Source organism: Lycium barbarum, chromosome 2 (genome assembly GCF_019175385.1).
Source record: "Lycium barbarum isolate Lr01 chromosome 2, ASM1917538v2, whole genome shotgun sequence".
NCBI classification, from domain to species: Eukaryota; Viridiplantae; Streptophyta; class Magnoliopsida; order Solanales; family Solanaceae; genus Lycium; species Lycium barbarum.
Genome location: NC_083338.1, coordinates 117,002,167 through 117,029,800, shown reverse-complemented (window position 1 = coordinate 117,029,800; position 27,634 = coordinate 117,002,167). Strand labels below are relative to the sequence as shown.

At 35.8% G+C, this 27,634-nt stretch overlaps 1 protein-coding gene and 1 long non-coding RNA gene across 2 annotated transcripts; both read left to right on the top strand.

The window, feature by feature from the left end:
* Positions 1 to 349: 349 nt before the first annotated feature.
* On the top strand, positions 350 to 4,145 carry LOC132621588 (uncharacterized). The gene is made up of 3 exons (XR_009575583.1): positions 350 to 1,564; positions 2,620 to 2,704; positions 3,927 to 4,145. It is a non-coding gene; the product is annotated as an uncharacterized LOC132621588 (long non-coding RNA).
* Positions 4,146 to 21,889: 17,744 nt separating this feature from the next.
* LOC132626883 (12-oxophytodienoate reductase 1-like) lies at positions 21,890 to 25,324 on the top strand. Its single transcript, XM_060341906.1, has 5 exons — positions 21,890 to 22,121; positions 23,094 to 23,234; positions 23,342 to 23,472; positions 23,564 to 23,737; positions 24,541 to 25,324. Exons 1-5 carry the CDS (start codon positions 22,054 to 22,056, stop codon positions 25,131 to 25,133), a joined length of 1,107 nt encoding a protein of 368 aa, XP_060197889.1. The 5' UTR covers positions 21,890 to 22,053; the 3' UTR covers positions 25,134 to 25,324.
* Positions 25,325 to 27,634: the final 2,310 nt, after the last annotated feature.

Sequence of the window (27,634 nt, the reverse complement as noted above, 5' to 3'; positions counted from 1 at the left end):
TGTGAAAATGTCTCTAGGACTACTTGTTTTATAGTAAAATAGCTTTGCACGTACTTGTCAATAAGTAAATTAGAATATAGAGGTGTTTTACTATATTAAACACATATTGCTACTGCTTTTATCATGCAATCAGTAGTGTTCTAAAGAATTAATTATGGTGTTAGCAAATGAAAATGACAACTATTTGGGTATGTCATAGCCATATAGAATGAAAATGACAACTATTTGGCTATGTTATAGCCTTATAGGTGATTAGGTTGCTTATTGGTTGGTGCCCTTAACTTATATTCTCTAATATGTGCATTTTTTAATTGAGATTTGTTGGTACTTCTCTTCTGCATAGGTGGAGTATATCTCTAAATTGACCTTTACACATCAGAGAAATACCAGAATGCAGGGAGAAAGAAGGATCTGGATTTCACATTGGCTTCAGGTGCACTTGCTTCCTTCTCATTTATCCTTTTTTTTTTCACCTGGTCAGTTCTGCTGCAGACATGAAAATTATCTGTGACATAAAGAGAAAGGAAGAATTTGCTTTTATAGCTCTTGATTATCAATACGATCTTGAAGCTGCCAACACCAATTCCTCCTTAAACTTGATACTTTCTATAAAGAAAATTAACGATAAGTCAATTGTTGGATACATGATATTAATATTCTCTATGCAATTGGCTGTGTTACTTTTTTATAATCTATTCTATATAAGTGTTTTAGTATCTATTTTAGGTTCTGAGGTATCGAAAGGTCAATTTTTCTTTGAAGTAGACAAGTGTCTATAATGTTAAAATGGATCAAAATATCAAGATGCAATCCACCAACTGTGCAGGTAATTTCCTCAAATTCTTATCAAGTATTTGTTCCCATCAGATGTAATTAGTGTTTTAATGTTAATCTTCAGAAAGAATTCTCTTCTTTGCAATGGATAAGAGTTTTAAAAAATTTAAGACTCTTCTAAGAGACGACAAAGAAACCTATATCAATGTACCAAAGAAAGACCTACAACAAGAATAGAAGTCCAAGCTTTCACATCCTAAATTAAACAAATTATTTCATATATATTACAGACTGTCCTTTTTATTTACTGATAAGACACAAATAGCACAAATGACAGGAACAGAAAAGGTCCTAGCTAAAAAAAGAATGAGCAAAAAATTTATCTCCATTTTAATTGTTGGGCCCGTGCTAAGCGAGATTAAGAAATATCTAGTTTAAGATATATTAGGTGAAAAAGCAAAAAATACGCCTGTCTCGTACACAGATTTTTAATATGTTGTTAGCGTGCTTGTTTGTGCTATTCACTACCCCTCATTTGATTTATTTTCTCTATATGTTTTACTTGCCACGTGCTTATATTTTACTTACTGGAAAATGAACTTTATGTGATTAGCAAGTGTGGTAACGGCACACCTCTAGGTGGAGTACCTTTTTACTCACAACTTTTTTTTCCTTTTGCGAGATGCTACTCAAGAGGTTGTTGTCTGGAGAAATCAAGTTGTTTCGTGATTTGAGAATCTGTCTTGAGCTTGGATACTCGGCTTTCTCTATCTAGTTCGCGCGTCAAAGAGTAAGCTTTCATTACTTGAAATTCTGTGGACATTGCTTGTTAGATAATAGTTTTGGCAATTTGGTTATTTCTCTGATGAGTTTAGTACTTTGTTTACATGTCTTGTCCGGATAAGTTTTGTTAAGATGTCTGCTCCTATTTTGTTAACAGTGAGCTTTTAGCTACGTTTGAATTGGTCGATTTATCAGCATAATTACATAACTGAAATTTTCAAATGAAATCTTAATTTTATATGCTGATGACCACCTAGAATTGAAATGAATGCAACCCAATAAAGTCCTTATTTCACATTTTGATATGCTTTTTCTAGCCTGATTTAGGAAAAGACTTCCTTTTTTTTTTCTTCTTCTTTTAGGGTAAGTAAAAATAATTTTATTTCATAAAAAACATCATCAAGTAGGTACATCTATATAACAACAAACAACAACATACCCAGTGTAATTCCACAAGTGGGGTCTGGGTAGGGTAGTGTGTACATAGACCTTACCCCTACCTTGAGAAGCTAGAGAGGCTATTTCCGGTAGTCGCTCGGCTCAAGGAAAGATGAAAAATGAAGCAAAAACTCAGCCTTCCCTTTTTCACACATCTAGGGAGGTTGAATTCAAGTAAGTAAAGGGTCGACAACATATTTATATCTGTCCAAAAATATGACCATGAGTATACCTGATAAGCAACTTCCTTGGTTGCAAGACTCTTTTCTCAATTATAGTCATCAATGTGCAAGTGCTTTAAGTTATGAAATTTCTTTTTGCACTTGTAGGGTGTCTCTAATTTCAGGAACTTCTCCTTTCCTTAGACTATGATTCGTATTAGCTACTCAATGCAGATGCCCATTGCATTGAACATATTGTAGTAATGAAGCAAACTGCTAAGTTGAATGTTGGGATAGTGTTGTTTCTGAAGTTTGTGACCTACAATGATCCTTCTGCCTTAACTATTAATTTGCATCCCATCTACAAAAGTGTTGGTTCTTGTATTATTGAGTAACGTTTGAACTGTTTGCAACATAATTAGTTATAGTTGATTGAGTAACGTTCGATCTGTCTGCACTACAGTGGTATTTCGTAAATGTACCATAATCTGCAGATTATCACAAAGGCAACTACTGGTCTGCACTACAGTCATATTTATGCATTGGAGGTGATTTTCTTTAGCAACTATATTTTCATATGTTTCCTTTAATCTGCTTTATATTTTTACAAATGGGATATATGTATGCTTTTGTTACTGCTCAGATATATGTATGCTCAGATATATGTATGCTTTTGTTACAAATGGGATATAAATCTGCATTGCTATTGATGTTCTATGTTGTTACTGGTGTGCTTTTGCTGGAATTTGTATTACTGTTACTGCATATAAACGGTTGGAACGGGTGCTATACCTGAGTTCACAGAGGAAGTTTGTTGGTGATGAACTGAAAAGGAAGCATTATCATCATGTTCAAGTCCATCTGGAGGAGAACATGGTGATAAAGTTTTTTAAAAAAAAACTTTGCTGAAATGCTGTGCAAAAAAAAAACACTGCAGAAATGCTGGAAAAATTGTGCAGAAATGCTGAAATGCAGTGCAAAAATGCTAAAAATATTGTACTAAAATGCTGAAACTTAGTACAGAAATGCTGAAAAACCTGTGCAGAAATGCGAAAAATGCAGTGCAAAAATACAAATACGCAGTGCAGAAAAAAATCACTGTTGAAGCACAACACTAAAAAAATACTGAAACGCAGTTTAGAAAATCGTGCAGAAATGCTGAAACGCAGTGCAGAAATGCTGAAACGCAGTGCAGAAATGCTGAAAAACTGTGCAGAAATGCTGAAAAATTGTGCAGAAATGCTGAAACGCAGTGCAGAAATGCTTAAAAACTGTGCAGAAATGCTGAAAAATTGCGCAGAAATGCTGAAAAAGCTGTGCAGAAAATGCAAAAAATGCAATGCAAAAATACTGAAACTGCAATACAGTGCAGAATAGTTGATGTTGGGCTGGAGATAAAATTGTTATACTTGAGCAAGTTCAAAGGTCAAAAACTACTAGTTTAAGGTTGTTGGAAAGAGCTGCCTCATGTTGATACTCAGATGCTTACTTTAAATATTTTTCTTATTTTGAACATGATACTACATTTGTTGTTTAGGAACTCTAATTGTCTTTGTTTTCATGTTCTGTTACTTGACTATGAGACAGTGTGTATGATTATTTATATCCAAGTTGTATGAAACTCTTTTTCGTTGGTCATCGTGAGACTTCAATTCCAACGAAAAATGGATAAATATTTGCTCCCTTATCTTTGGAATTCATTTCTCTTTTTATTTGGTAAAAATTGAATGATTAGTATTCTTGATGTTTTAGTTTCACTACTTATTACAGGAAAGATATCAAGAAGTATTATGGGAAAAATCACAGTCTCAGTCTGATATTGATCAATGTGAAGCATATTACGAAGCTGCTGGGGGAACAAGGAAGAGAAGAATATATGGTCTTGGATCTCAAGCACAAAATTATGCACTAACAATACTTGATGTATGTGTGGGTTCTTTTGGTAGTTGATAGCTTGGTGTTGTCGGTGTTTTGGACTTAACGATTAGGATTCCGCTATCTATTTTGAATCTTTTTTATAAATATTATTTTATGTGAATGTCTGTTATTTTTAAGGGTATTTATTACTTTGTATTTAGTATGTTTCAACAGGTGTATTTAAAAAAAAATCGAAAGAAAAATATTTGTGACAGATTTGCGACGAATTTTGGTCGTTGCTAGAGGGAAAACAGTAGGCTACAGATTGTCGCTCAATGCAGGCACAAATAATTCAAATATTTTGCGACGGATTAGCAACAATGGGTTTCATCGCTAATTTACTAAAACGACGAAATGAAATATGAAATTAGTCACGGAATTCATAACAATACCAACAAAATAATCCGTTGCTATAATGTGGAACGGATCTCATACGTCGCTACTCTGTCGCTAAGTTTGCTACGGATTTCATTTTTCCGTCGCTAATAGGTTAGCAACGCGCAAAATCGCAACAGACGACATTCCGTTGCTAATCCGTCGCAACACATGTTTAGCAACAGATATTTGCTGATTAGCGACGGAATACGTCCGTCACTAAACACTGTTTTTTTTAGTAGTGTGTGCTATTTCATTTTCTCCTTTTCCCGTGGAGCATATGGCTTTATCTCATAAGATAATGATGTAAATATAATATTGAGACACCATATACATCTGAACTAAGTTCCTTGATCTACTCATTAAACATGAACACTCATCTGACCTCTTGAAGTAGACTAAGAAAAACTTATTTCTACCATCTCAAGGGGTGTGATGTAGACAGCATAACATAATGCAAGAATTAGTGGCTGCTTTCATGACTCGAATCCATGACCTATAGGTCACATTTATTACCAAAAAAAAAAAATGTACACAAACATCAAATAATAAGGGTATGCAAATTAATCAAACTTATTTCAATATTCAAAAAATAATAATAATTTGTGAACCTCAAAAAAAAAAAAAAAAACTAATGACTCTAGTAAAGCCACGTATTCCTTTAAGATCATGCATTCACAACAAACGCATTTTTAAGAGTCATATGAGTCAATGGATCTACACCCGTTTGTGCAGATGTACTTTATGTTCACTTCTTTGCGTGCAACATGTCTTTAATCGAATTGAATTTAATATCAATGAATTTGGTTTTATAATGATATTTCGAATTCTTGGTACTTAAAATAGAACTTTGATTGTCAAAAAGACTGTCACTAGATCAGTACTAACTCCAGCACCAACAAATGGATCAAGATCGTTTTTAACTAATCCTTCGCTTGTGCTACTGAGGGGAGAGCCATAAACTCAGTTTTGTCATTACTAAAGCTACACATAATCGTTTTTCATTGCTCTATGATATAATGTCATTATAATGCATTGAAAAAATTTGGAGCTGTACCTACTCTTATTCATATCTCTTCCACAATCAGAATCAGTGTATCCGACCCTTAATTCCTATCATGCCCTCACGACAAAGCACAAAATCAAAAGTTCCCTTATGTACCCTCTTGATTCATTTTAACTATTTTTTCAGTGTGCTGGACTTAAGTTGGTTTCATATCTTTTTTTTTATTATTATTTTTTTTATTTTTTATAACAAGCCAATTGCGAACATATATCAATTCTAGCAAACGTAGCTTCCATTAGGCTACCAACAAAACTGTCATAAGGAACTCTATTCATAATTTATATTGTTTTGGAGTTGATCTGTCGTGGAATCACAGCACATTTGATGTCTTTTACATGAAGTTCTTATTATTTTTTAAGTATATTATATGTCGTTTCTTAGTTGTTTTGTGTTTTGTGGGGAAAAATTACTCAAAATGTCAAAGACAAGCAAAAATGCCAAATCAAAGTAGGAAATGACAAAATGTGGCACAGATACGCTAACGCAGGGTCAAATGCATACCGAAAACAGAGAACTCATAAATCTGGCAACTGAAATGGGGCGCAAACTGGTGTACCAATGTCGCATTCTAGTCTTTATTCTGCATTGGAAAAGCACTGAAATGCACTGCATATTATCAAATCCGGTTGATTATGCGGCGCAGATTGGCCCGACAGGGTATTTTTGTCCAGTTTTGTGCACTAATTTTGGAGGCTATAAATACACTTTCTAGCCTTTTTATTCATTATTCAGATACTAAAACTTGCCCACTTGTAAGGAGCATTGAATACTCCATTGTTGAAACTTTCTGGAAGAATATTCCAACTTTTCTTGTCATCCTCCAATATTGTAAACTTTAAATGTTGTCTTTATTACTTTATCTTGTACTAGAACACATGAGTAGCTAATTTTAATACTAAGGTTGTGGACCCAATAATGAGTGTTATGTTAATGGGTGTTTTCCATTGAATATATGCAGGTTGTTGGTTTCTATTTATTTCTTATGCTTTAAAGTTGGCTGGTGGTTGCAAACATTAACATATGCCATAAACCCTTTCTTTACTTGGGAAGAGGAGTTAGGGTTTGGTAGAAATGAATAGCAAGAACTCGAGGCGCTAACCATCGTTTAATAAACTCACTCAGGGATGAGAGGAGTTTACTTGGCATAAACTAATTGTTCTTCAACTCAACTCTTTTACATTTAGGAAAATTATAAAGAGGAAATACTTTTTAACTATTGAGAAATATTAGAGAGTCATTTAGAGATTAAGTGCATACCATACAACGACTCATTAAGAATATATCGTATTAACACCTATAGCGTTACATTCTATCAAAATAGGGACACAACCTTGGTTTTTTTCTCCAATTAAAGTTATTTTCAAGTCAAAATAGCAATTAGATACATAAACTCTTTTACAACTTACCGAAATAGGATTACGACTAGAGTCAAGTAACACACTACAAAAGTAACATTTTTACACCATATTTCCTGTGGAATTCGAACCCAGCCTAGTTGGATTACTAAATTTGACAGTGAACTACGCCGTTTGTTAGGTGTAATTTTAGCGTATCAAGAATCCTAGGACACAATTTAGCATATATTGTCTTTGTTAATTAGAGTTTTGATAGGATCACAATTTTGCAAGTTAAATCATTCAAAGAATCATTTCTTTAAACTTATTCTCGAAGTCTTTATTTTGAGAATGTATCCATCTCCATCCAATCTTTCATCTCTAAGTGAGATGATAACAAGGCCTTCTTCACCTTGCTTACATCCTCCAAATCATATTCTAGCTATTAATATGTCATCAACATATAATGACATAACTAGTGAAGTTGTTCTCAGATCGTTTAGTATAAACACAATGATCTTTTATGAATGAAGTCAATAAAATTGCCCACACTAAGAACATATATATACCACTATCTTGAAGATTGTTTATGGATATAATAAGACTACAAGAGTCTACAAATCATATGTCCTTGGCCGTTTGGATGAAATTTCCAAGTTATTCCATATTATTACGTCATTTAGTTCTCCATCGAGATAGTCAGTTGTTACACCATTTGATGCAAGTACAGATCCAAGCTAGCAACAATAGTCAGAATTAGACAAGTAGAGATTATGCTGCATAACAAGTGAGAAAGTCTCGTCATAGTCAATTCCTTCCTATTGCGTATTGTCACGACCCGACTAGGGGGCCATGACGGGTACCCGGAGCTGACTACCGAGCACCACTCATTATGCGTGTTATCATACCCAACCTAAACATACACAATCTCGAAGGCAACATATGCATATCTCTCTATATATATGCCCTCATGGCTACAAAAATGATATACAAAATATACAGCGATATATACACAAGACATCAACTACCCACGTATCCGTATCTACGCGCCTCTACTATAGTACTGTGACATAAGGACGGGACAGGACCCCGTCATACCCAAATATATATACAAAATAATATGACCATAAGTAGCACCTCCGGAGTAGTTCAGTGTGTTAGCATTTGAATCCCAAATCCAACCTTTGTAAGCAAGTTCCTAGGAAAGATTGGAGGGTCACAGCTGGACCACTTAAATACCAACCTCCTTAGACAGAACCTACTTACGTCGTGATGTAAGCGAAAAATAAATAGCACACACAGATTTATAGTTGTTCACCCTCAATGTGAGAGCTACGTCCACGTTGCTGCTGCAGATCTTATTAAAGAAGAAATATTACAAGTGTTTACAACACTCAACCTCACAACCCCAATTCCAATTTCACTCAAGAATTTTTTTACTAAAAATTCTCTCAAAAAAACTTCTCTTACTTAGGCCTTTCACTAAGAGTATTTCTCTTAGATTTTTCTCTCTTTGGGATATGTTGTCTTCTTCAATTTTGGTGTGTCTAGCAAATGAGAAAGCTTCCCTATTTATAGGGATGAGATAAACCTATTGATGTCATTAGTGACTCAAGCAAGCACTTGACAATTTGCCAAATACAAAGAATATGCTTTCTTCCTCAAAACAAGGGAGATGTTTTCTTCCTTAAAATGAGGGAGGTGTTTTCTTCCTCAAAATAAGGGGATGGACCCAACAAATCTCCCACTTGAAGACTAATTTTAATTTGTCTTCACACTTTGATCGATGTAGCAGCTCTTTCCTAGTTTCATACTTCGTGCAGGCCAACTGAAGCTGAGCATAGCTTCAGTTTGTCTATCGTTACTGCCTTTGTCAGCATGTCTGTTGGATTCTGACTCCCAGCGATCTTCTCAAGCACTAATGTTCCATCTTCCAAAGCTGATCTAATGAAATGGTACCAGAGTTGTATGTGCTTCGTTCGAGCATGGTAGACCGGGTTCTTTGCCAAATGAATGGCACTTTGGCAATCACAATATAGCACACTTCCCTCGTGGTCCTGATCCAATTCCCGCAGAAAAGATTGTAGCCACATCATTTCCTTTGTGGCCTCCGTCACAGCGACGTACTCAGCCTCATAACTAGAGAGAGCTACTATCTTTTGCAACTTGGAAACCCAAGAGATTGCAGTACCTCCGAAGGTGTAAACATACCCGGATGTGCTCTTTCTGCTATCAACATCACCACCGTTGTCAGCATTAACATACCCTTGCAATCCTGTTTCTAATTTTCGAAAATACAGAGCTGAACTCGAGCTGCCTTTCAGATATCTGAATATCCACTTCATAGCCTCCCAGTGTTGCTTTCCCGGATTGCTCATAAATCGGCTGACAACTCCCACTGCATGTGCAATGTCTGGCCTTGTACATATCATTGCATACATAAGACTACCGATTGCAGATGCATAAGATATCTTGTCCATCTGCTTCTTCTTATCCTCGGTTGTCGGCGACTGATCCTTTGACAACCGAAAGTGTCCGGCCAAGGAAGTGTTGACTAGCTTGGCATCATGCATGTTGAACCTTTTGATAACTTTCCTTACATATTCTTCTTATGAGAGTTTGATGCCCTCCTTGTTTCGGTCGATTCTCATCCCAAGGATTTGCTTTGCAGCTCCCAAATCCTTCATTGCAAACTCTTCCGATAACCCTTTTTTCAACCGATCAATCTCCTGTAGGTTTGCTCCTACGATTAGCAAGTCGTCGACATAGAGTAGCAATATCATGTACGAGTCTTCAAATTTCTTGAAGTAACAACAGTGATCTGCCTCGCACCTTGAAAAATCAGCTTTCTTCATAAAGCTGTCAAACTTTAAATACCACTGTCTTGGAGTTTGTTTTAGTCCGTACAGACTCTTTTGAAGTTTGCACACCAGATTCTCCTTTCCTTTGACTTTGAATCCCTCCGGCTGTCGCATGTAGATTTCCTCGTCTAGATCACCGTGAAGAAATGCAGTTTTCACGTCCATCTGTTGCAGATGTAGATTTTCCTTTGCTACCAGTCCAAGAACAGTTCTGATAGTCACCATCTTAACTACGGGAGAGAAGATCTCCGTATAGTCGATGCCTTCTTTCTGTTGAAATCCCTTTGCAACCAGCCTTGCTTTATAACGCTTGCTTCCATTGGGTTCTTCCTTTATCCGATAAACCCATTTGTTTTGCAATGCCCTCTTATCCTTTGACAACTCGACTAACTCCCATGTATGATTTGCCGATAGTGAATCCGTCTCATTTTTCATTGCCAGCTCCCACTTAGTCAATTCATCGACTTGCATTGCTACTTCATAACATTCCGGCTCCCCTCTATCAGTGAGTAGAATGTAGTTGAGGGATGGAGAGTACCTGTGAATCGGCTTCCTGATCCTGGATGATCTACGCAGTTCTGTGATTGGCGTCTGTTTATTTGTTTTAGAATCAACACTTTCATCAGCACCTTCTCAGATTGTTTGTTCCTCTGCCTCGACTGTACCTGGCTGCGGCTCAGGTGTCGAGAAGTTCCTCAAATCGACTATTTCCGATTCCTTGTCCTGACATTCTGAATTTTTTTGCAACTTGTCTTTGTACAGTACCTTTTCGTTGAAGACAACATTCCTGCTTCGGATGATCTTCCGATTTTGTTCATCCCAAAATCGGTAACCAAGCTCGGTGTCACCATAGCCAATAAAGTAACACTTCTTTGATTTTGGATCAAGCTTGCTTCTAGCCGTATCATCATTATAAATATATGATAAGCAGCCGAACACTTTCAGAAATGAAAGATTTACCTTCTTGCCACTCTAGACTTCTTCTGGAATTCTGAAATCCAAGGGAACTGACGGTCCTCGGTTAATTAAGAAGGCCGCGGTATTGACTGCATCTGCCCAAAATGTCTTGGGCAGTCCAGAGTGTATTCTCATACTCCGAGCACGCTCGTTCAACGTTCGGTTCATTCTTTCGGCTATTCCATTTTGTTGCGGCGTTCCAGGAATAGTCTTCATCATCTTGATCCCATTATCGGCACAGTACCGTTTGAAATCACCATCGGTGTATTCTCCGCCGTTGTCGGACCTCAAACACTTCAACTTGAGGTTTGTTTCATTCTCGACCATGGTTTTCCATCTTTTGAATACACTAAACACATCAGATTTATTTTTCATAAAATAAACCCATACCTTTCTGGTTGAATCATCAATGAAGGTCACGTAGTAGTGTGATCCTCCAAGAAAGGGGATAGTGGTAGGTCCCCACACGTCTGTGTGCACCAATTCCAACTTCTTGACCTTCAACTCCCTGCCTGCATTTGAGAAGCTTACTCGCTTTTGTTTTCCGAGAATGCAGCTCTCACACGTATGAAGGTCCACCATCTTCAGCTCCGGAATTAAGCCATTTGTCACCAACAGCTTCATCCCCTTCTGGCTGATATGCCCCAGCCGACAATGCCACAAATTTGTCTTCTTTGTGTTGTCAACCACAGCAATAGTATCACGACAGCTCGTCGTCATGTAGAGAGTGCCAATCTTCTTTCCTCGGCCAACTACCATAGCACCTTTCACCACCTTCCAAGATCCATTACCAAAGTTGAGATCATATCCCTCATCATCAAGCTGACCTACTGAGATCAGGTTTTGCATCAGCTTTGGAACATGTCTAACTTTTGTAATCTTCCACGAGGATCCATTTGACATCTTCAAATTAATGTCTCCCATGCCAACAACGTCTAGCGGCTCTCCATCGGCTAAATAAACTTTGCCGAGATTCCCAGCCACGTAGTTTGTCATTATATCATGATGTGGGGTGGAATGAAAGGACGCTCCAGAGTCAAGCACCCAAGAGTCTATCGGGCTGTCAACCGATAGCAACAACGCATCGCCAATGTCTTCTGTAGCAGCGTTGATTCCAGCCCCCTTGTTGTCCTCCTTCTTTAGCGCCCTGCAGTTTTTCTTGAGGTGACCTGGTTTTCCACAGTTCCAACACTCAAGTGTTCGTCCTGGTCTGGATTGACCCCTGCCATTCCTTGACTTCGATCTGCCCCTATTTCGGTTGTAGTTTCTGTCATAATTTCTGCTTCTGTTTTCAACATTAAAAGCAGAACTCATCGATGCCTCTCCAGAATCTGTCCTGCGCACCTCCTCAGCAAGGATACGATCCCTAACATCGTTGAACTTTAGTTTGTCACTGCCGACAGAATTACTAACCGCTGCTCTCATTGGCTCCCAGCTATTTGGTAGAGATGCCAACAAAATTAGAGCTTGCACTTCATCATCGAAATCAATTTTTACTGATGACAATTGATTTACAATGGTATTGAATTCATTTACGTGTGCAGCAACATGAGCATTTTCCATCATCTTTAGATAAAATAGTTTCTTCATGAGAAATACCTTATTATTTGCCGAAGGTTTCTCATACATGTCAGACAATACCTTCATCATATATGCGGTGGTCTTCTCCTTTGCTACGTTGTGAGCAATGTTCTTTGACAGCGTCAGCCGAATGACTCCCAGAACTTGTCTGTCGAGGAGATCCCAATCTGCTTGCTTCATCTCCTCTGGTTTCGGACTCAGAGGTTCATGAAGCTTTCTGCCATATAAATAATCTTCAATTTGCATTCTCCAGAACGCAAAATCTGTACCATCGAATTTACCGATGCCGTGCGTCGTACCATCTTCGCCTCCCATCGTTTATAAATCACAACACAACCTGTTGCTCTGATACCAATTGTTAGGATTTGAATCCCAAATCCGACCTTTGTAAGCAAGTTCCCAGGAAAGATTGGAGGGTCACAGCTGGACCACTTAAATACCAACCTCCTTAGACAGAACCTACTTACGTCGTGATGTAAGCGAAGAATAAATAGCACACACAGATTTATAGTGGTTCACCCTCCTGCTGTAGATCTTATTAAAGAAGAAATATTACAAGAGTTTACAACACTCAACCTCACAACCCCAATCCCAATTTCACTCAAGAATTGTTTTACTAAAAATTATTTCAAAAAACCTTCTCTTACTTATGCCTTTCACTAAGAGTATTTCTCTTAGATTTTTCGCTCTTTGGGATGTGTTGTCTTCTTCAATTTTGGTGTGTCTAGCAAATGAGAAAGCTTCCCTATTTATAGGGATGAGATGAACCTATTGATGTCATTAGTGACTCAAGCAAGCACTTGACAATTTGTCAAATACAAAGAATATGCTTTCTTCCTCAAAACAAGGGAGATGTTTTCTTCCTTAAAATGAGGGAGGTGTTTTCTTCCTCAAAATAAGGGGATGGACCCAACAGAGTGCTCCTGTAAACCCGCTGATAAGATAAACTCCTACGAGCCTGCACCGTCTCCCTGTCTACCTGTGGGCATGAACACAACATCCAAAAGAAAAGGACGTCAGTACGAGCAATGTACTGAGTACGTAAGGCATGAACAATAATAACATATCGAAGAGATAAGAGAACATCAAGTAAGGAAACCACTTGTAACTGAATGTCACTTAAGACAGAATAATGCATGCTGACTTACATCATAAATAACATCATATCAAGTATGTATATATGTAAGCTGCCCGACCCTATAGGTACGGTGTGATCATCATTAGCCCGCGTCCGGGGTAAACAACTCATGCCGCCCACTAGTGGTGTCTACCCATGCCCTCTAGACATGGTGTATATGCTGCCCGCCTTAGCGGTGTCTGTCCGGCCATATAGGCGCGGTGTAATCTCATCATCATATACTTATCATAAAGCATACATAAGAACTCAAAGACAACTATAACTCTATCGGGGTGACGTAAGGCCGAGAACCCCCAATTTCCATTATGGCATAGTCATGAGCATCCTGCCTCACCTTGAAGGAACTAGCATTATAAGGTGAGCGTAACAACAATGAGCCACATCAAAGGATCGTATAAGGATCATTGGCTTCGTGGAAAAATCATATCATGAGCTTTAGAATCTTTAGACTTAGACTCATCATCATTATTATATTCGTAACATATCTCTTATCTTTATCTCATGTAAAGTTCTTTATAAACATGGACTCATAGTATCTGGAATGTAAGAAGGTCATGGAAAGATAACGAAAGTCATGTTATAGGAATCATGCCTTAGAAAAAGAAGGGACTAGCCTTACATACCTTGATGCCGCTCTAACTTATCAATTTAAGCGCTTTCCTCCAATGTTCACGATTCTACATTCAAGAGAATTCGTACTAGAATTAGATAATCGGAAACACACTTAAGTTTAAGCAAAAGCCAATGAAAATTGGACAACATCTCCTTTGTTTCTATAACTTTCTCCATATCATATAACAACTCCCAACATCAATAACAACATTCATAACATCATAATCAATAACTTTATCAAGTTCGACATTATCCAATTCCCACAATTTCCTCTCAAGGTCATCCATAACCATGACCATAATACAACACCACATTCATCCTCATTTAATGCTTCTCCCATATTCTTAATATCATTTATAACAAAATTATACTCATAAAATCTCAAAAATTATGATTCATGTTAAGCTACTACTCAAGAATACCCTTATTTCACATTTGGGCTCCATTTTTTACTTCCTTCCATAATCCAAGTCTTTCAACCATTCAATATTCTAAATAACATGAAATGATCATAAAACTCACCTTTGATTGTGTAGGAGTGGGTTTTGGATGGAGTTTCCTTACTTGAAGAAAACCCTAGCTTCAACTTCAAAGAGGTTCTTGACTTCCAACAACCCTAGAGAATTCCCTTGCACTTGATTTCCTTGAATTGATGCTATTGATCTTTGATTTCCCTTGGGTTTTTGTAAATGAGGTGTGGAATATTCTAGAGGTTTAGAGAGAAGTGGAGAAGTGGAAAGAATGAAAAATTAGAAGTGGGAACATGTATTTATACTTGGAAATTATTCAGCCCGTCGGTGTTATACCCCATTTAAACCGGGTTAAAATTGGAGTACAACATATTGGAGATTCCTAAATTACTTATTTTAAGGAGTCACCACCTAATTGATTTTAAGGTGAATTAGGGCACCTAATTATTAACTAAGGTAAAGCTAACTAAACCCCGTTAATGGTCTGCTTAAATTTTAATTCTAGATAAGGATTCTAATTATCCTAAAGGGAAGGGATTAGACATCCTCTAGGATCCGTTAACTACGGTTTACCGGCCAAACTTTAGGTTAATTAATTAAGATTAAATATAGTGCTTAAATTTTAAGAAAACCAGCTTGTGCATATTACTAAGGTTTTAAAGGAAATATAATAATGCCATTTAAACTAACTTGTAGAAAAAAATATAGTAATTTGCATACAAGGAAATGCTTTTTAAAAATGAGATTTATAAATGTTGTTAAAACTTTGAATAAAAATAGTAATGCTATTTTAAAATAAGACTGGTAGAAAAATATAATAATTTGCATAAAAGAAGATTTTAAATGCTAAATAGAACTTAAAGATATTGCTAAGGTCTTAAAAAATATAGTAATGCCATTTAAAATAAGATTTGTAGAAAATAAAATAATTTGCCTATGAACAATAACCTCTTAAGAGAAGACTTAACAAATAAAATTATGTTATATGAATATGGAAATGTAGAAAAATCTAGACTTATTTTTTTATAAATAGAATGCAAATGGGCGTGAGTTTCTTTCTTTTTTATTACTCTTTATTAACTAAATTCGGCTAAAATATACATAGCTGGATAAATCTTGAAAAATTGTTTATAAAACATACTTGAGTTCATATATGCGTATTAGTGACATTTTTTTAAATTTCGAAGATAGTAAGAAAAAAATGATTCTTTTAGCTCAAAATACGTAGTCATGCTGTTTCGAAAATCAATTATTCTAATAAAAATAAACATTATAGATACTATAAATAATTTTAACATAAAAAGGGAATGAAATCTTAACTTAACTACCCATTATTAAAACTAAAAGCCACTAATTTCACTAAGGCTCATCTAAATTAACAAAACAAAATGTTAGTCATACAATATAAATTAAATGCACAAAAAATAACATAGAGGAGCAAATAAGTTAAATGGGCTCAGCCCATTTTCTAGGACTGCTGCGATCTGCTGCTGTTGGGCTTTGGCCCAGTAATTTCGGATGGACTGATGGAGGATGACTCGAGGAGATTATGTTGCAAATCTAGTGGCAGTGTCGAGTCTCAAAGCGAGACTACTTGGGCAGTGAGAGTCTTTCACGAAGACTCCATTTTGCTCGCGAAGTGTACATGTAAAAGAAAAAAAAAAGATAAGGATTAGGAAAGGAAAACATATGCAGTCGACTAATAAGAATGAATTCGTGTAACAATTAAAATGAACACAGAACTGAGAAGGAAGGGGATTGATTCCATGCTTTACACATATAGCAACCAGATAAAAAGCTAAAACAAATATGAAATTGAATAGACTAAAAAAATGCTCACAAACAGCACCTGGACAATCTTAGTAAACAGGAAAGGAAGACTAAACTAATCTACTCAAACAACACTAAGACTAAACTAATCTCCATGACATTGGAAATATAACAAAGAGGAAGATTTAAAAAAAAAAAAAACAGAATCCAAACTTGATGCAATTTTAAAAGAATCTTTGAAACAAGCTAGTTCAAACTTCTCATCCAGCTTTCTTGTTTCTCTAATATCGCAAGCAAACAGAACACTAAGATGGGGTAAGAAGATTACCTTTTTCGGAGGCAGTGAACTAAGACTTTAAGTCGAGGATCCACGCTCGAAAGAAGATGAATGCGGACACGCTCGGATTAACCGAAGCTTTCAAACTAAAGATAGAATACAGCGATCTAGAAATGATATGCAATTTTTGTTTATAGGGGAAATGTGGTGGCCCCCTTTTTTTTTCTCCCCCTTTTTCAATGAACTCCAAATGCTAGTATATATAGGACGAAACTAGGGTTTGCTAGGGTGACGAGATTTTGGGCGGGATCTTTGGTCAAAAATCCCTTTGAAATCCAAACGTTCGGATCTTTTATGGATATTCAACCACCGGATCAGAAAATAAGGAAGGGGACAAAAATCCATTAAAGTCTTTGTACTCTCGAAAATGACAAGAAACTGATAAAGAAAAAGGATTTTGAACTCGCCAATCCGGATTCGATGCTTAGCACGAGATGTTGCAGGTCTTGCCCAAAATAGCGAGGCCTCTACTGGGTTTTGGTTGAGCTTCTTGGAGCTTTCCATGAACGGCCTATGAGAGAGAGAGAGACGAGATGTTGATGGAGGAGCGGCTGAAGAGAAAAGTGTAACCCTAGTCCCTTTTCCTTTAGACTAACGGGTCGGGTCGGACAAAAGGAGTAGTGGGCCGAAAGATATGGGCTGGGTATTAAAATGGGGCTGATGAATAAAATATAGGCTGAGTATGAATTAAAATGTGAGCTGGTTTCACGAATTGGGCCTTAGCCCAAATAGTTTTAGGATTTAATTATGGACTGAATGAAAGAAATAAATTGGGATTCTAAATTTAAGTAAAAGACCTACTTTAATTAATTATATATTAACGGGTGCCAAAATATTATTTAATATAAAAGTATGTAATTATTAGTGCTCAGATAAAAAAATAAAATTATATGATGTCACAATAGCCGTGCAATAACATTTTTTTTAAGGTTCAATAGTAAATAAACGCTATTATTTAATTGTGCGATAATAAATGCGGTGCGTCTGCATAAGATGGTAAAAATGCTGAAATGATAAAAATGCGGATCATCATAATACCGGTAATAATAAAATAACAATAATAATAATAATAATAATAATAATAATAATAATAATAATAATAATAATAATAATAATAATAGTAATGGTAGCAGTAACAAAAATGATAACAGCTAGCGAACGAAACGCCGGTATTAATAAGAGGCTGATAATTATAGTAAAATATAAATAATTATTTTAAAGTTGCCAAAATATCAAAAGCGTAAATAAATATTTTGGGGGAAGACGGGACAAAATTGGGTGTCAACAGTCGGGACTTATACGGACCCTTATACGGTCCGTATAACATTATACGGTCCGTATAAGTGTCCATATTTCACCATCAGGGAAAACATCTTTTCTGTTGGGTTATACGGACCCTTATTTGGACCGTATAAAGTTATACGGACCGTATAAGTGGTCTTATAACTCCACTTTTCTGAAATTATTTCCGGCGTTTCGTTTGATCTCCAATCCTTATGGAACCTTCTTAGTACTTGTTTAGCACTCCCTTAACATCTTCAGGAGCGTTATAACTTTTCCTCAAGACATCATTAGATCAACATTAGCTCGGTACTTGCAACCCCTTTCAAAACACGACCTATACTTAACATTCTTCAACGAACTTTCTTCTCTTGCTTCAAACGTCTTTGGAATCTTAATTAGAACCGTTAAGTAACCTTTTTTACTTGTAGGGACATCGTATTCATCTCAACCTGCGTTAGGCTATCCACCACATGACGACATGAAATTTTTCGAGGTGTAACACGTATACCCCTCAACAACAAATCGAGTCTTAGATTTCTCAATTGTGCCACAAGCCATGTGCTTAAATTAGACAAGTAGTTTTGTGCTCTTTTGGAAGTTTAGCTAGTTCTTAAACTTGATTGATTCTCTTAGACTCCATTTATTCTTTCCTTGCATTATTCTATTCTATGAAGCAAGTAAAAAATCTCTATAAATTTCTTGGCTCATTTCTATTCTTGTAGAAGTACTATATCTTGGCTGAGATTCATATATTCTCATATTGTTCCCGCTTAGATCAATTTCACTCCTATTTAAACCAGATCTATTAATCTCACTCTCACTTAAAACAAAATTCATCTTGCTCTTATTTGGACTAAAATCATTGTAAATGTAAATCAGCGATGAATTCCTCCTATACCTCCATTTTTTACTAGTAATAGTTACGGACCCACAAAATCACAGCAAATCAATAATTAGTCTAATCTTTAATATCAATAATTGTTAGAACAAAAATACTGGGGTTAAAATAAAAAAATCTGCCGAATGGCTTCCGGCATGTAGCAATGCCACTTTCCTTAAGGAATATTTGCCCCCACCACAAGGTATGCAAAAGGAATTGCGAATTTTCTCTAGGATACGATGAAACTCTTTAATCGAATTTGTCTTTGCACAAACAAATCGAATCACAGGTCACTCAAAAGAAAAAACAGAGTTTGTCTAACTAATAAATATTTTCTACAGCAAATAAGTATAAGAGATTTGGAGAAGGAGAAGAAGATCTTGTTATATCTTTCCTGTTACTTTGACAGTCTATTTATAGACATAAACATGTCTATTCTGAAGAGACACATGACTATTCTGAAGAGACACATTTGTTGGTTACACAACTATTAGAATTTAAACATAATAACTGTTCAATTTTCTGTAAATAGCTGTTTCTGTACCAACTAACTGATTTAACATTGAAATTAAGCAACAGACAAAATTACTAACAATGTTATAAGACTACCTAACATGTAGTAGGACTACTGCAAATAGTAAGATTATTGGACCTTTGGGAGACCGATTTGAAAATTCCCAACAATAATCATATCATAACATGTTTTTGTCTTTGTCAAGAAGGAACACTTCTCTAGGAAAAATGCTGAATAGTAATTTTGGTATGCACTTAGTTTTTTTTTTTTTTTAGCAGAGCATTAAGGGATACTTGTTTGGTTTTGATCAATGGAAGATGAAGACCATCCAAACCTATATCAGCAACTTTTAATTTATATTTTTATCTAATGAAAGTGAATATAACTTGTTTTACTTGAGTGAAAATTTTGACCAACTGACTAAAAGTTTGAAAGGAGAAAAATATTACTCTATTTATTTCATTTTATATGAGACCGCTACTTAATGAGAACCTAATTATTTATATTTTCTAGCCGCAGTTTTCAAATGGATTTATTTATAAAATGTTACTCCCTCTTTTTTAATTTATACGGCGTTGTTTGGATTTCGAGAGTGAATTTTTATTTAATTGTACAGTTTCTTAAAGTCAAAGGGTTTCAAGTTGAGCAGGACTATGATAGAGTACTTAGAGTGCAAGTTCATTGATGTGAGACAGGTAGAGGACGAGGACGTGCAGCTAGATACTCAGGTCATCCCGAAGAAAAAAAGTTTCAAGTACCTGGGGTCGATCATCCAAGGGACTAGCGAGATTGACGACGATGTCACACATCATATTGGAGCGGGATGGATGAAATGGAAGCTCGCATCAGGGGTGTTGTGCGATAAGAAGGTGCCTCCTACTAAAGGGAAAGTTCTACAAAGCGTTGGTTGGACCGACTATGTTGTATGGGACGGAATGCTGACCAGTTAAGAAAGCTCATGACCAGAAGATGAAGGTAGCAGAGATGCAGATGCTGAGATGGATGTGCGAGCATACCAGGAGAGATAGGATTCAGAATGAAGTGATTCGGGATAAGGTAGGTGTGGCCCCTGTGGTGGATAAGATGCGGGAAGGGAGGTTGAGATGGTTCGGCCATGTGCAGCGGAGATGTGTTGATACGCCAGTAAGGAGGTGTGAGAGGATGGCAGTGGTGGGCCTGAAGAAATGGAGGGGTAGGCCAAAGAAGGCCTGGGGCGAGGTGATTCGGCAGGATATGGCGCTACTTCAGCTTACCGAGGACATGACCGGTGATAGGAGGGGGTGGAGGTCGAGTATCAGGGTAGAGGGCTAGTGGGGGGTCGCGGGGTTTTCTTTCTCGTATTAGGAGTATTTTTATCCCGCCTCTATGTGTTGGGTCCTGTCTATCTTTGCTGTTTTATCATGACTTCCTTGCTCTTGCTATTTCTCATTTTCACATTGTTTTGATTTGCTTGTCCGTATCTGACTCTTTTCCCTTATTTTCTTTTGAGCCGAGGGTCTTTCGGAAACAGCCTCCCCACCTTCCAAGGTGGGGGTAAGGTCTGCGTACACTTTACCCTCCCCAGACCCCACATTGTGGGATTCAACTGGGTATGTTGTTGTTGTTGTTGTTGTTGTTTGTACAGTTTCTTAAAATAAAAATTTATATATTTAAAATACCTAAAAAAATACTATAAGTCACAATAATTTATATATCAAAATATTTAAAACAAATAAAAAAGTCTGATGTCAAAGAAAAATTCGTTTGACTCTTGAAATTTGAACGTGATAATTCTATTTTTTGACCGCTCTAAAACATATATATAGAGAGAGAGATTATTTATTTTAACTAGCGCTTTAATTAATCTTGGCGACACGGTAAAAAAAATACCCATAAATTTTATATATTTATTTTATTTTAAATTTTTGAGAAAACGATAAATGGTAGTCATTGTCAAGGTACGTCAGGGCACTTGTCATTCGCCATCAGAATCTAATACAGTAATTATCAATATAAAATCATATTATTTCCCGATTCCAACGCTGCTCAAATTTTTAGTTTGACTCAATCACAAATATTGACTTCTTTTTTATGTCACCCAAAAATGTCGGAAGTATGAAATTGTGGAAGTACCTTAAAATCATCATCAAGTAAAATAGTGCTATTTCTACAAATGACTTTAATTATGACAAAAAAGCATTTGTTGTGCTTTATTCCATACTGAAAATAAATATCTAGCAACAGAAGTGGAAAATAATAAATTAAAATCAATTAATATTTGAATAAATCTATTATAAAGGGGTATGATGAATATTGTTATTATAGGTAAAATGATGTCATAATGAGGTAAAAATATAAAAAATCAAGATAAAAAAACTTGACTGTTATAAAGAAATATTATTAGGTGGGCAGATGATTGTCACAGACCAACAATAATAATAACATATTCAGTGTAATTATATAAGTTGGTAGAGAAAGGATGGTGTAGAATACTATTTTGGATATGCAAATGTCAATATTGTAGCACAATTTCATTTTGGTCAGCTTCAAAGAAAATACCACAATCAGTGGAAAATTAAATTGAAAAAAGAAGAGCAATGAATGTAAGCACAAAACCGAATAACATGCATCATTTTTGGGCGGCTAATCTAGAAAGAAAAACCAGCCATGTCGACAATTTTCTCCAACTTCTGTGGCTCCAATACCACGTATCTCAATTTCTCCTTTCGTATAAATATCCATAGCCGTTAGTCCCTGTTAAGAGATACATTACAACTTCTCTTGTCATTACTGGATAACAAAAACAAGAAAAAAAGCCCAAAATGGAAAACAAACAACACATGCCACTTCTGACCCCTTACAAAATGGGAAACTTTCAGTTATCTCATAGGTAATTCTCCTTCCACATCCATTTCAGTTTCATGGATCATTTGTTGTTTCTCATTTCAATTGGGAGATACCCAGGCTTGTTTCTTCATCTTTTTCTTTTTCTTGATAATCCGATGGTGGTTCCCCTTTTTCTCAATTGTAATCAATGTTCAGTATGCCTTCTTGCTTTTTCTTTCTCATTTTCATCGTTTTGTTGTTAAAGGTTTCTGATTTGTGCAAATTAAAAGATAAACCCCCCCCCCCCCCCCCCCGCCCCTCTCTCCCGGCGCGCACACAAAATAAATAAATAAATGAAGCAAATTTTGTTAACCTACTCTTTAATTTGGTTAAAACTTGAAATCCAAAAAACTAACATACCCAGTGTAATCTCATAGGTGTACCTAGGATAGAGTGGTCGCAGACATTACCCCTGCCTAATGGAAATAGAGAGGTTGTTTTCCAAAGACCCTTTTAAGTAACACATAACAAGGTAGTTTGAAAAGGACAATGCAAAAGGAATAACAATTGAAATCCCATTGTAACAAATGGAGATGAACTTTTCTTCCATCAAGTTATTGTTGAGCTTGAGTTGTCTTTTTTTATTTTTTGTTTTGGTGATGATTTACAGCGTCTCCACCCCATAAAAGTTGAGGTAAGGTCTGCTTACATCCTACCCTAACCCCACTTGTGGATTACACTGGGTATGTTGATGTTGTTGTTGTTGTTTTGGTGATGATTTATTCAAATTCTTGATGAGTAAATGGAGGATACAGACTCTGGCATTTTCTTATCTTCCTGGCATCATCTAAAGCTGCAAGGGCATTGATATTTACTCTGTTAATTTTGATAATTCAGTTACTTTCTCATCCTTTACATTAATTTGAAAGTGCATTTTTTTTAGCATTGAGTTTTGACATTCTATTATTGCATAGTTCTATATCTATTTGATGGATAAAGATGCAGTGGTTCTTATTGCACTCTATATATTTTTCAGGGTTGTCTTGGCACCATTAACAAGGCAGAGATCATATGGAAATGTTCCTCAGCCACATGCTATCCTTTATTACTCACAAAGAACCACAAAAGGGGGTCTTCTAATAGCAGAGGCCACAGGAGTTTCTGACACTGCCCAAGGGTAACCTTAGTTCCTGCAATTTACTCAATAAGTTGATAGTTCTAGTTTCCTCCCATACTTCTCCCAAATACTCTTTCTAAATGCTTCTATATGCTTATCTATTGAAGGTACCCAGATACACCTGGTATATGGACAAAGGAGCAAGTTGAGGCCTGGAAACCAATTGTAAATGCAGTCCATGCCAAAGGAGGAATTTTTTTTTGTCAAATTTGGCATGTTGGGAGAGTTTCCAACACAGGTAACTGACTTTTCTCTCATATTTGACACTTCGAGAGAAATGAAATTGCTAAAATGTGACTTGTTGCTTCTTAACTGACTCCTTTTTACAGGTTTTCAGCCCAATGGACAGGATCCTATCTCCAGCACAGACAAGCCATTAACACCTCAAATTCGTTCCAATGGCCTAGATGTTGCACAATTTACACCACCACGGCGGCTGACAACAGATGAAATTCAGATTGTTAACGACTTTCGGCTGGCTGCTAGAAATGCCATTGAAGCAGGTAAATATTTCTGGTCAAGTTCAGTGCTTTAACGGAAAGCTGTTTCAGTCTGAAATTCTGGAATCGAAAATCGTAGTTCCGTATTCACTATATTTGTTTAAGATGAGTAGTATCTCGAAAGTCACCAAGTGCTAAATTCGGTCATGAATCATTAGAATGAAAATGCACAGGCATGAGTTGAGCTGGCTATGTTACTATTTGAATAGTTCTGGTGACTCATAAGATACGTTGCATATAAAAAGTTTTCTTTATCTGTTGTTTATCTAAACCATTTTGCAAACTTGGTAAAATAGGATGACCATTTAACTTGTTTTATGCAGGAAGAGTCAATTTTTTTCATATATGTGAACTCATTTCATATGTTTTAGCTGGTGCAACTGACACATCTGAAACACAGGATTAGAACTTCTGCTGTAAACAATACAACGAAGAAACAAGAAAAAGTTTGTAATCTTTGCAACATAATGTGTGCGAACAGTGTTACATATGCAGTCTAAGTGGCATTTCACTGGTGCTCTTCAGCGAATAACCAGAATGAGTCACCCTCTGGTTATGTCCACTATGGTTTTCTAGGAATCAAGAATTTTTTTTTAGGTCTAGGCGTTGTCACAAACAACTAAAATCTTGTAGAATATTTGCTGAAATAGGTGCTTTGTTAGATTAACTAATTTTTCAGATGATTAGTTGTGATGTATAATCCTTGCTTTGAATAACTGTCTGTTTTGCTGTCACATCAGTATTGCCTTCAAACTAACTCCCTCTTTCAAACCAAGCTTGTGTTATGTAATCTGTTCAATTTGCAGGATTTGATGGGGTTGAGATCCATGGAGCTCATGGCTATCTAATCGACCAGTTTATGAAAGACCAAGTCAATGATCGAACCGACCAATATGGAGGGTCTTTAGAGAACCGTTGTAGATTTGCACTAGAAGTAGTTGAAGCGATTGTAAATGAGATAGGAGTTGACAGAGTTGGAATAAGGCTTTCCCCATTTGCTAATTATAGTGAATCAGGAGACTCAAATCCAAGTGCTTTGGGCCTTTACATGGCTGAATCCTTAAATAAGTATGGCATTGCTTACTGCCACATGGTTGAGCCTAGGATGAAAACAGTTGGGGAAAAAGTTGAATGTGCTGAAAGCCTTGTACCCATGCGGAAGGCATTTAAAGGTACTTTTATGGTAGCTGGTGGTTATGATAAAGGAGATGGAAACAAAGCTATCGTTGAAGACCGAGCTGATCTTGTCGCATATGGGCGTATATTCTTAGCCAATCCAGATTTACCAAGGCGATTTGAGCTAGATGCTCCTCTCAACAAGTATAACAGGGAGACATTCTATATATCTGATCCTGTTGTTGGCTATACTGACTATCCATTTCTAGAAACCACGGCGTGATGCCAAGGAAGGATTGGATACCCTTTTTTGGGTACGGGTGGGGGGTTTGTCAAATACTTCATATGTTTCACAAAAGAAGTGATCGATTAATAAAGACCACTAGCATTTTCTTCAGTTGTTTAGTAGTTTCATTTACATTTTACAGTTGTAATCTTCCGGTTTTTGTGATCAATATACTAAATAATTCCTTAGTGTTTGTGTCGAGAAATTCGGTTGTTACATCATGTCGGGTCAATTGCTTCGATATGTTTTTTTTTTTTTACCAATACAACATCTCGAATAATAGTGTTCCATCGTGCTCCATTACAATCAAGTGACTAATTGCATAGGTTATGCATTCTAAAATTAGGAAGCATTGAAGTGCTTTATACGTTTTTAGAACTAAAAAACGTTTTTATACATTGGAGGTGTTAACCAATATCATCCCTATTATTTTACCCAAACTTTCACTACATTCTTTTATTATCCCACTTGACTGGCAACATCCAATAGATGAATGTTTTTAGCCAAGTTTTGCAAACTTAGGAGATGTTGCCAATTTAAGTGTTATAGTATGAGGATAGAGTGGAAGTTTGGGTGAAAAAATAAGAATGATACTGGTAAAAAATTCCAGAAATTGCTCAAAATTAAGATGGCACGAGGACATAATCGACTTTTTCCCTTTCTAAAATTGGCTAAAGTAAACAACAAGAAAAAGAAAAAGAAGAAAAGGATTGTGACAATGTCGGTGATGACGCAGGGAACTAATAATTGGCTCCTTGTTGTTTGCTGGATATAATTGATCAAAAACATTCCACGTCATAAGGTAATTTGTACCTCAATCGAAGAAAACCACATCTATTTTATCCAAGGATTTGACTGCCTTATCATATTACGATACTTCCTCTGTCTCATATTAATTGTCCATATTATTATATATAGCTATTTCAAAATATTTATTTATTTACAAAATCAAGATATACTTAATTAAGTATTTTTCTACTTTGCCCTTAATCTTAATTATTTTTTAAAGTAATCAATATTAATTAGAGTGTAATTAATTAGAGAAATAAGAATAATGTAATAAAAATACATTTTTATTTATGAGTTCTTAAAGAAGCGTAAAAGAGAAAGTAGACAAGTAATATAAAACGGATGGGGTATATTATAATTGGGTTGATATCTCACATGGTCATGTAACTATTAATAATTATTTCAAAAAAAATTATTTGATTTGTAACAGAAAATTCCACAATTATTGTTTTTTCACTTATAAAATGACTCAACCTATTAAATTGATAATTTCGATAGATAATGTTGATGTGGACTCTTTTAAGCTAAACTTTTAAAAATGGAAAGATATCAATTTTAACCTATAAATTGACCCGCTCCACTTGTACAATCCGCTAAAATTAAATGTCTTTGTTGGATTTGAAATCCGGTCTCTTTCGTTTGTCATTCACTTTATTGACCATTAAATCCCACCAATATTTCTCATTATAGACACATTTCGGTGAATAGTTTGTGTTCCAAAATCATAAATTGAGGTCCTGATTAAAGCCACGTGTCTCTAGATAAATTTTAAGGCTTAGATTGCGTCCTTTGTCCTCCTTGTATATCCATTTTTACCGTATCATTAGAGACTGTTAATAACTGGAGAAGATCTCATCATCTAATAAAAATTTACTTTATATTTTCCTTTTTTTTTTTCCTATGGGCAGCAACACAAGAAAATTAACGGAGTGAAGAAGACGTTACGTTCATTTAATGAGTAGTAACATCAAAATAAAAATTTAACGTGAAGGAACTTGTGTGTTATAGATGTCATTTAAAATTTCAACCACAAAACTTGTGGAACGACTTTGAAAAACAATACTCCCCTATCCCCCTCACCCCTTCATTTTTATTTGTTTTGCACGTTTTCAAGAAAATAGTAGCCAAAAAGGTAATTTGATTAAATTATTTTTATTGATTCTTTGATCTAAATTAATACCACTCTCTTTTTCACCGTCTTAATCTATCTCAACATTTATTGAGTAAAGGTAAAGATGAAAATTAACCCCCCATTTGTTTCAATTGGCTTGTCTTACATTTCTTTTTAGGCCGTTTAAAAGGGAATGTATCTTTTCTTTTTGGAAAATCCTTTAATTCTAACTTTTCATATGACATGTTTAAAATCACAAGATTAAAGGGCATTTTAGTACATTTTACATTTTTTGTTAACAACCACAAGATTCAAAAGTGTTCTTTACTATATTAGACTTCGTGTCAATTCAAAACCAGACAAATAAATTAAAACGGAGTAAGTACTTAATTATATCTTGAATTTCTAAAATAATAATTATTTTTAGTAAGAACGACAAGTACAGTGGACCGGAGGGAAAAACATTTCCAATCGTCATTTATAGTCTTTCTTGACTTTAATTTTCTCTGTTTTATTTTTTAATTTTCTAGTTTGCCTTTTGAAAGGGGCTGTTCATTTAGAGTTTAATATGGATTCTAAGCTTGATTTAAATCTTTTA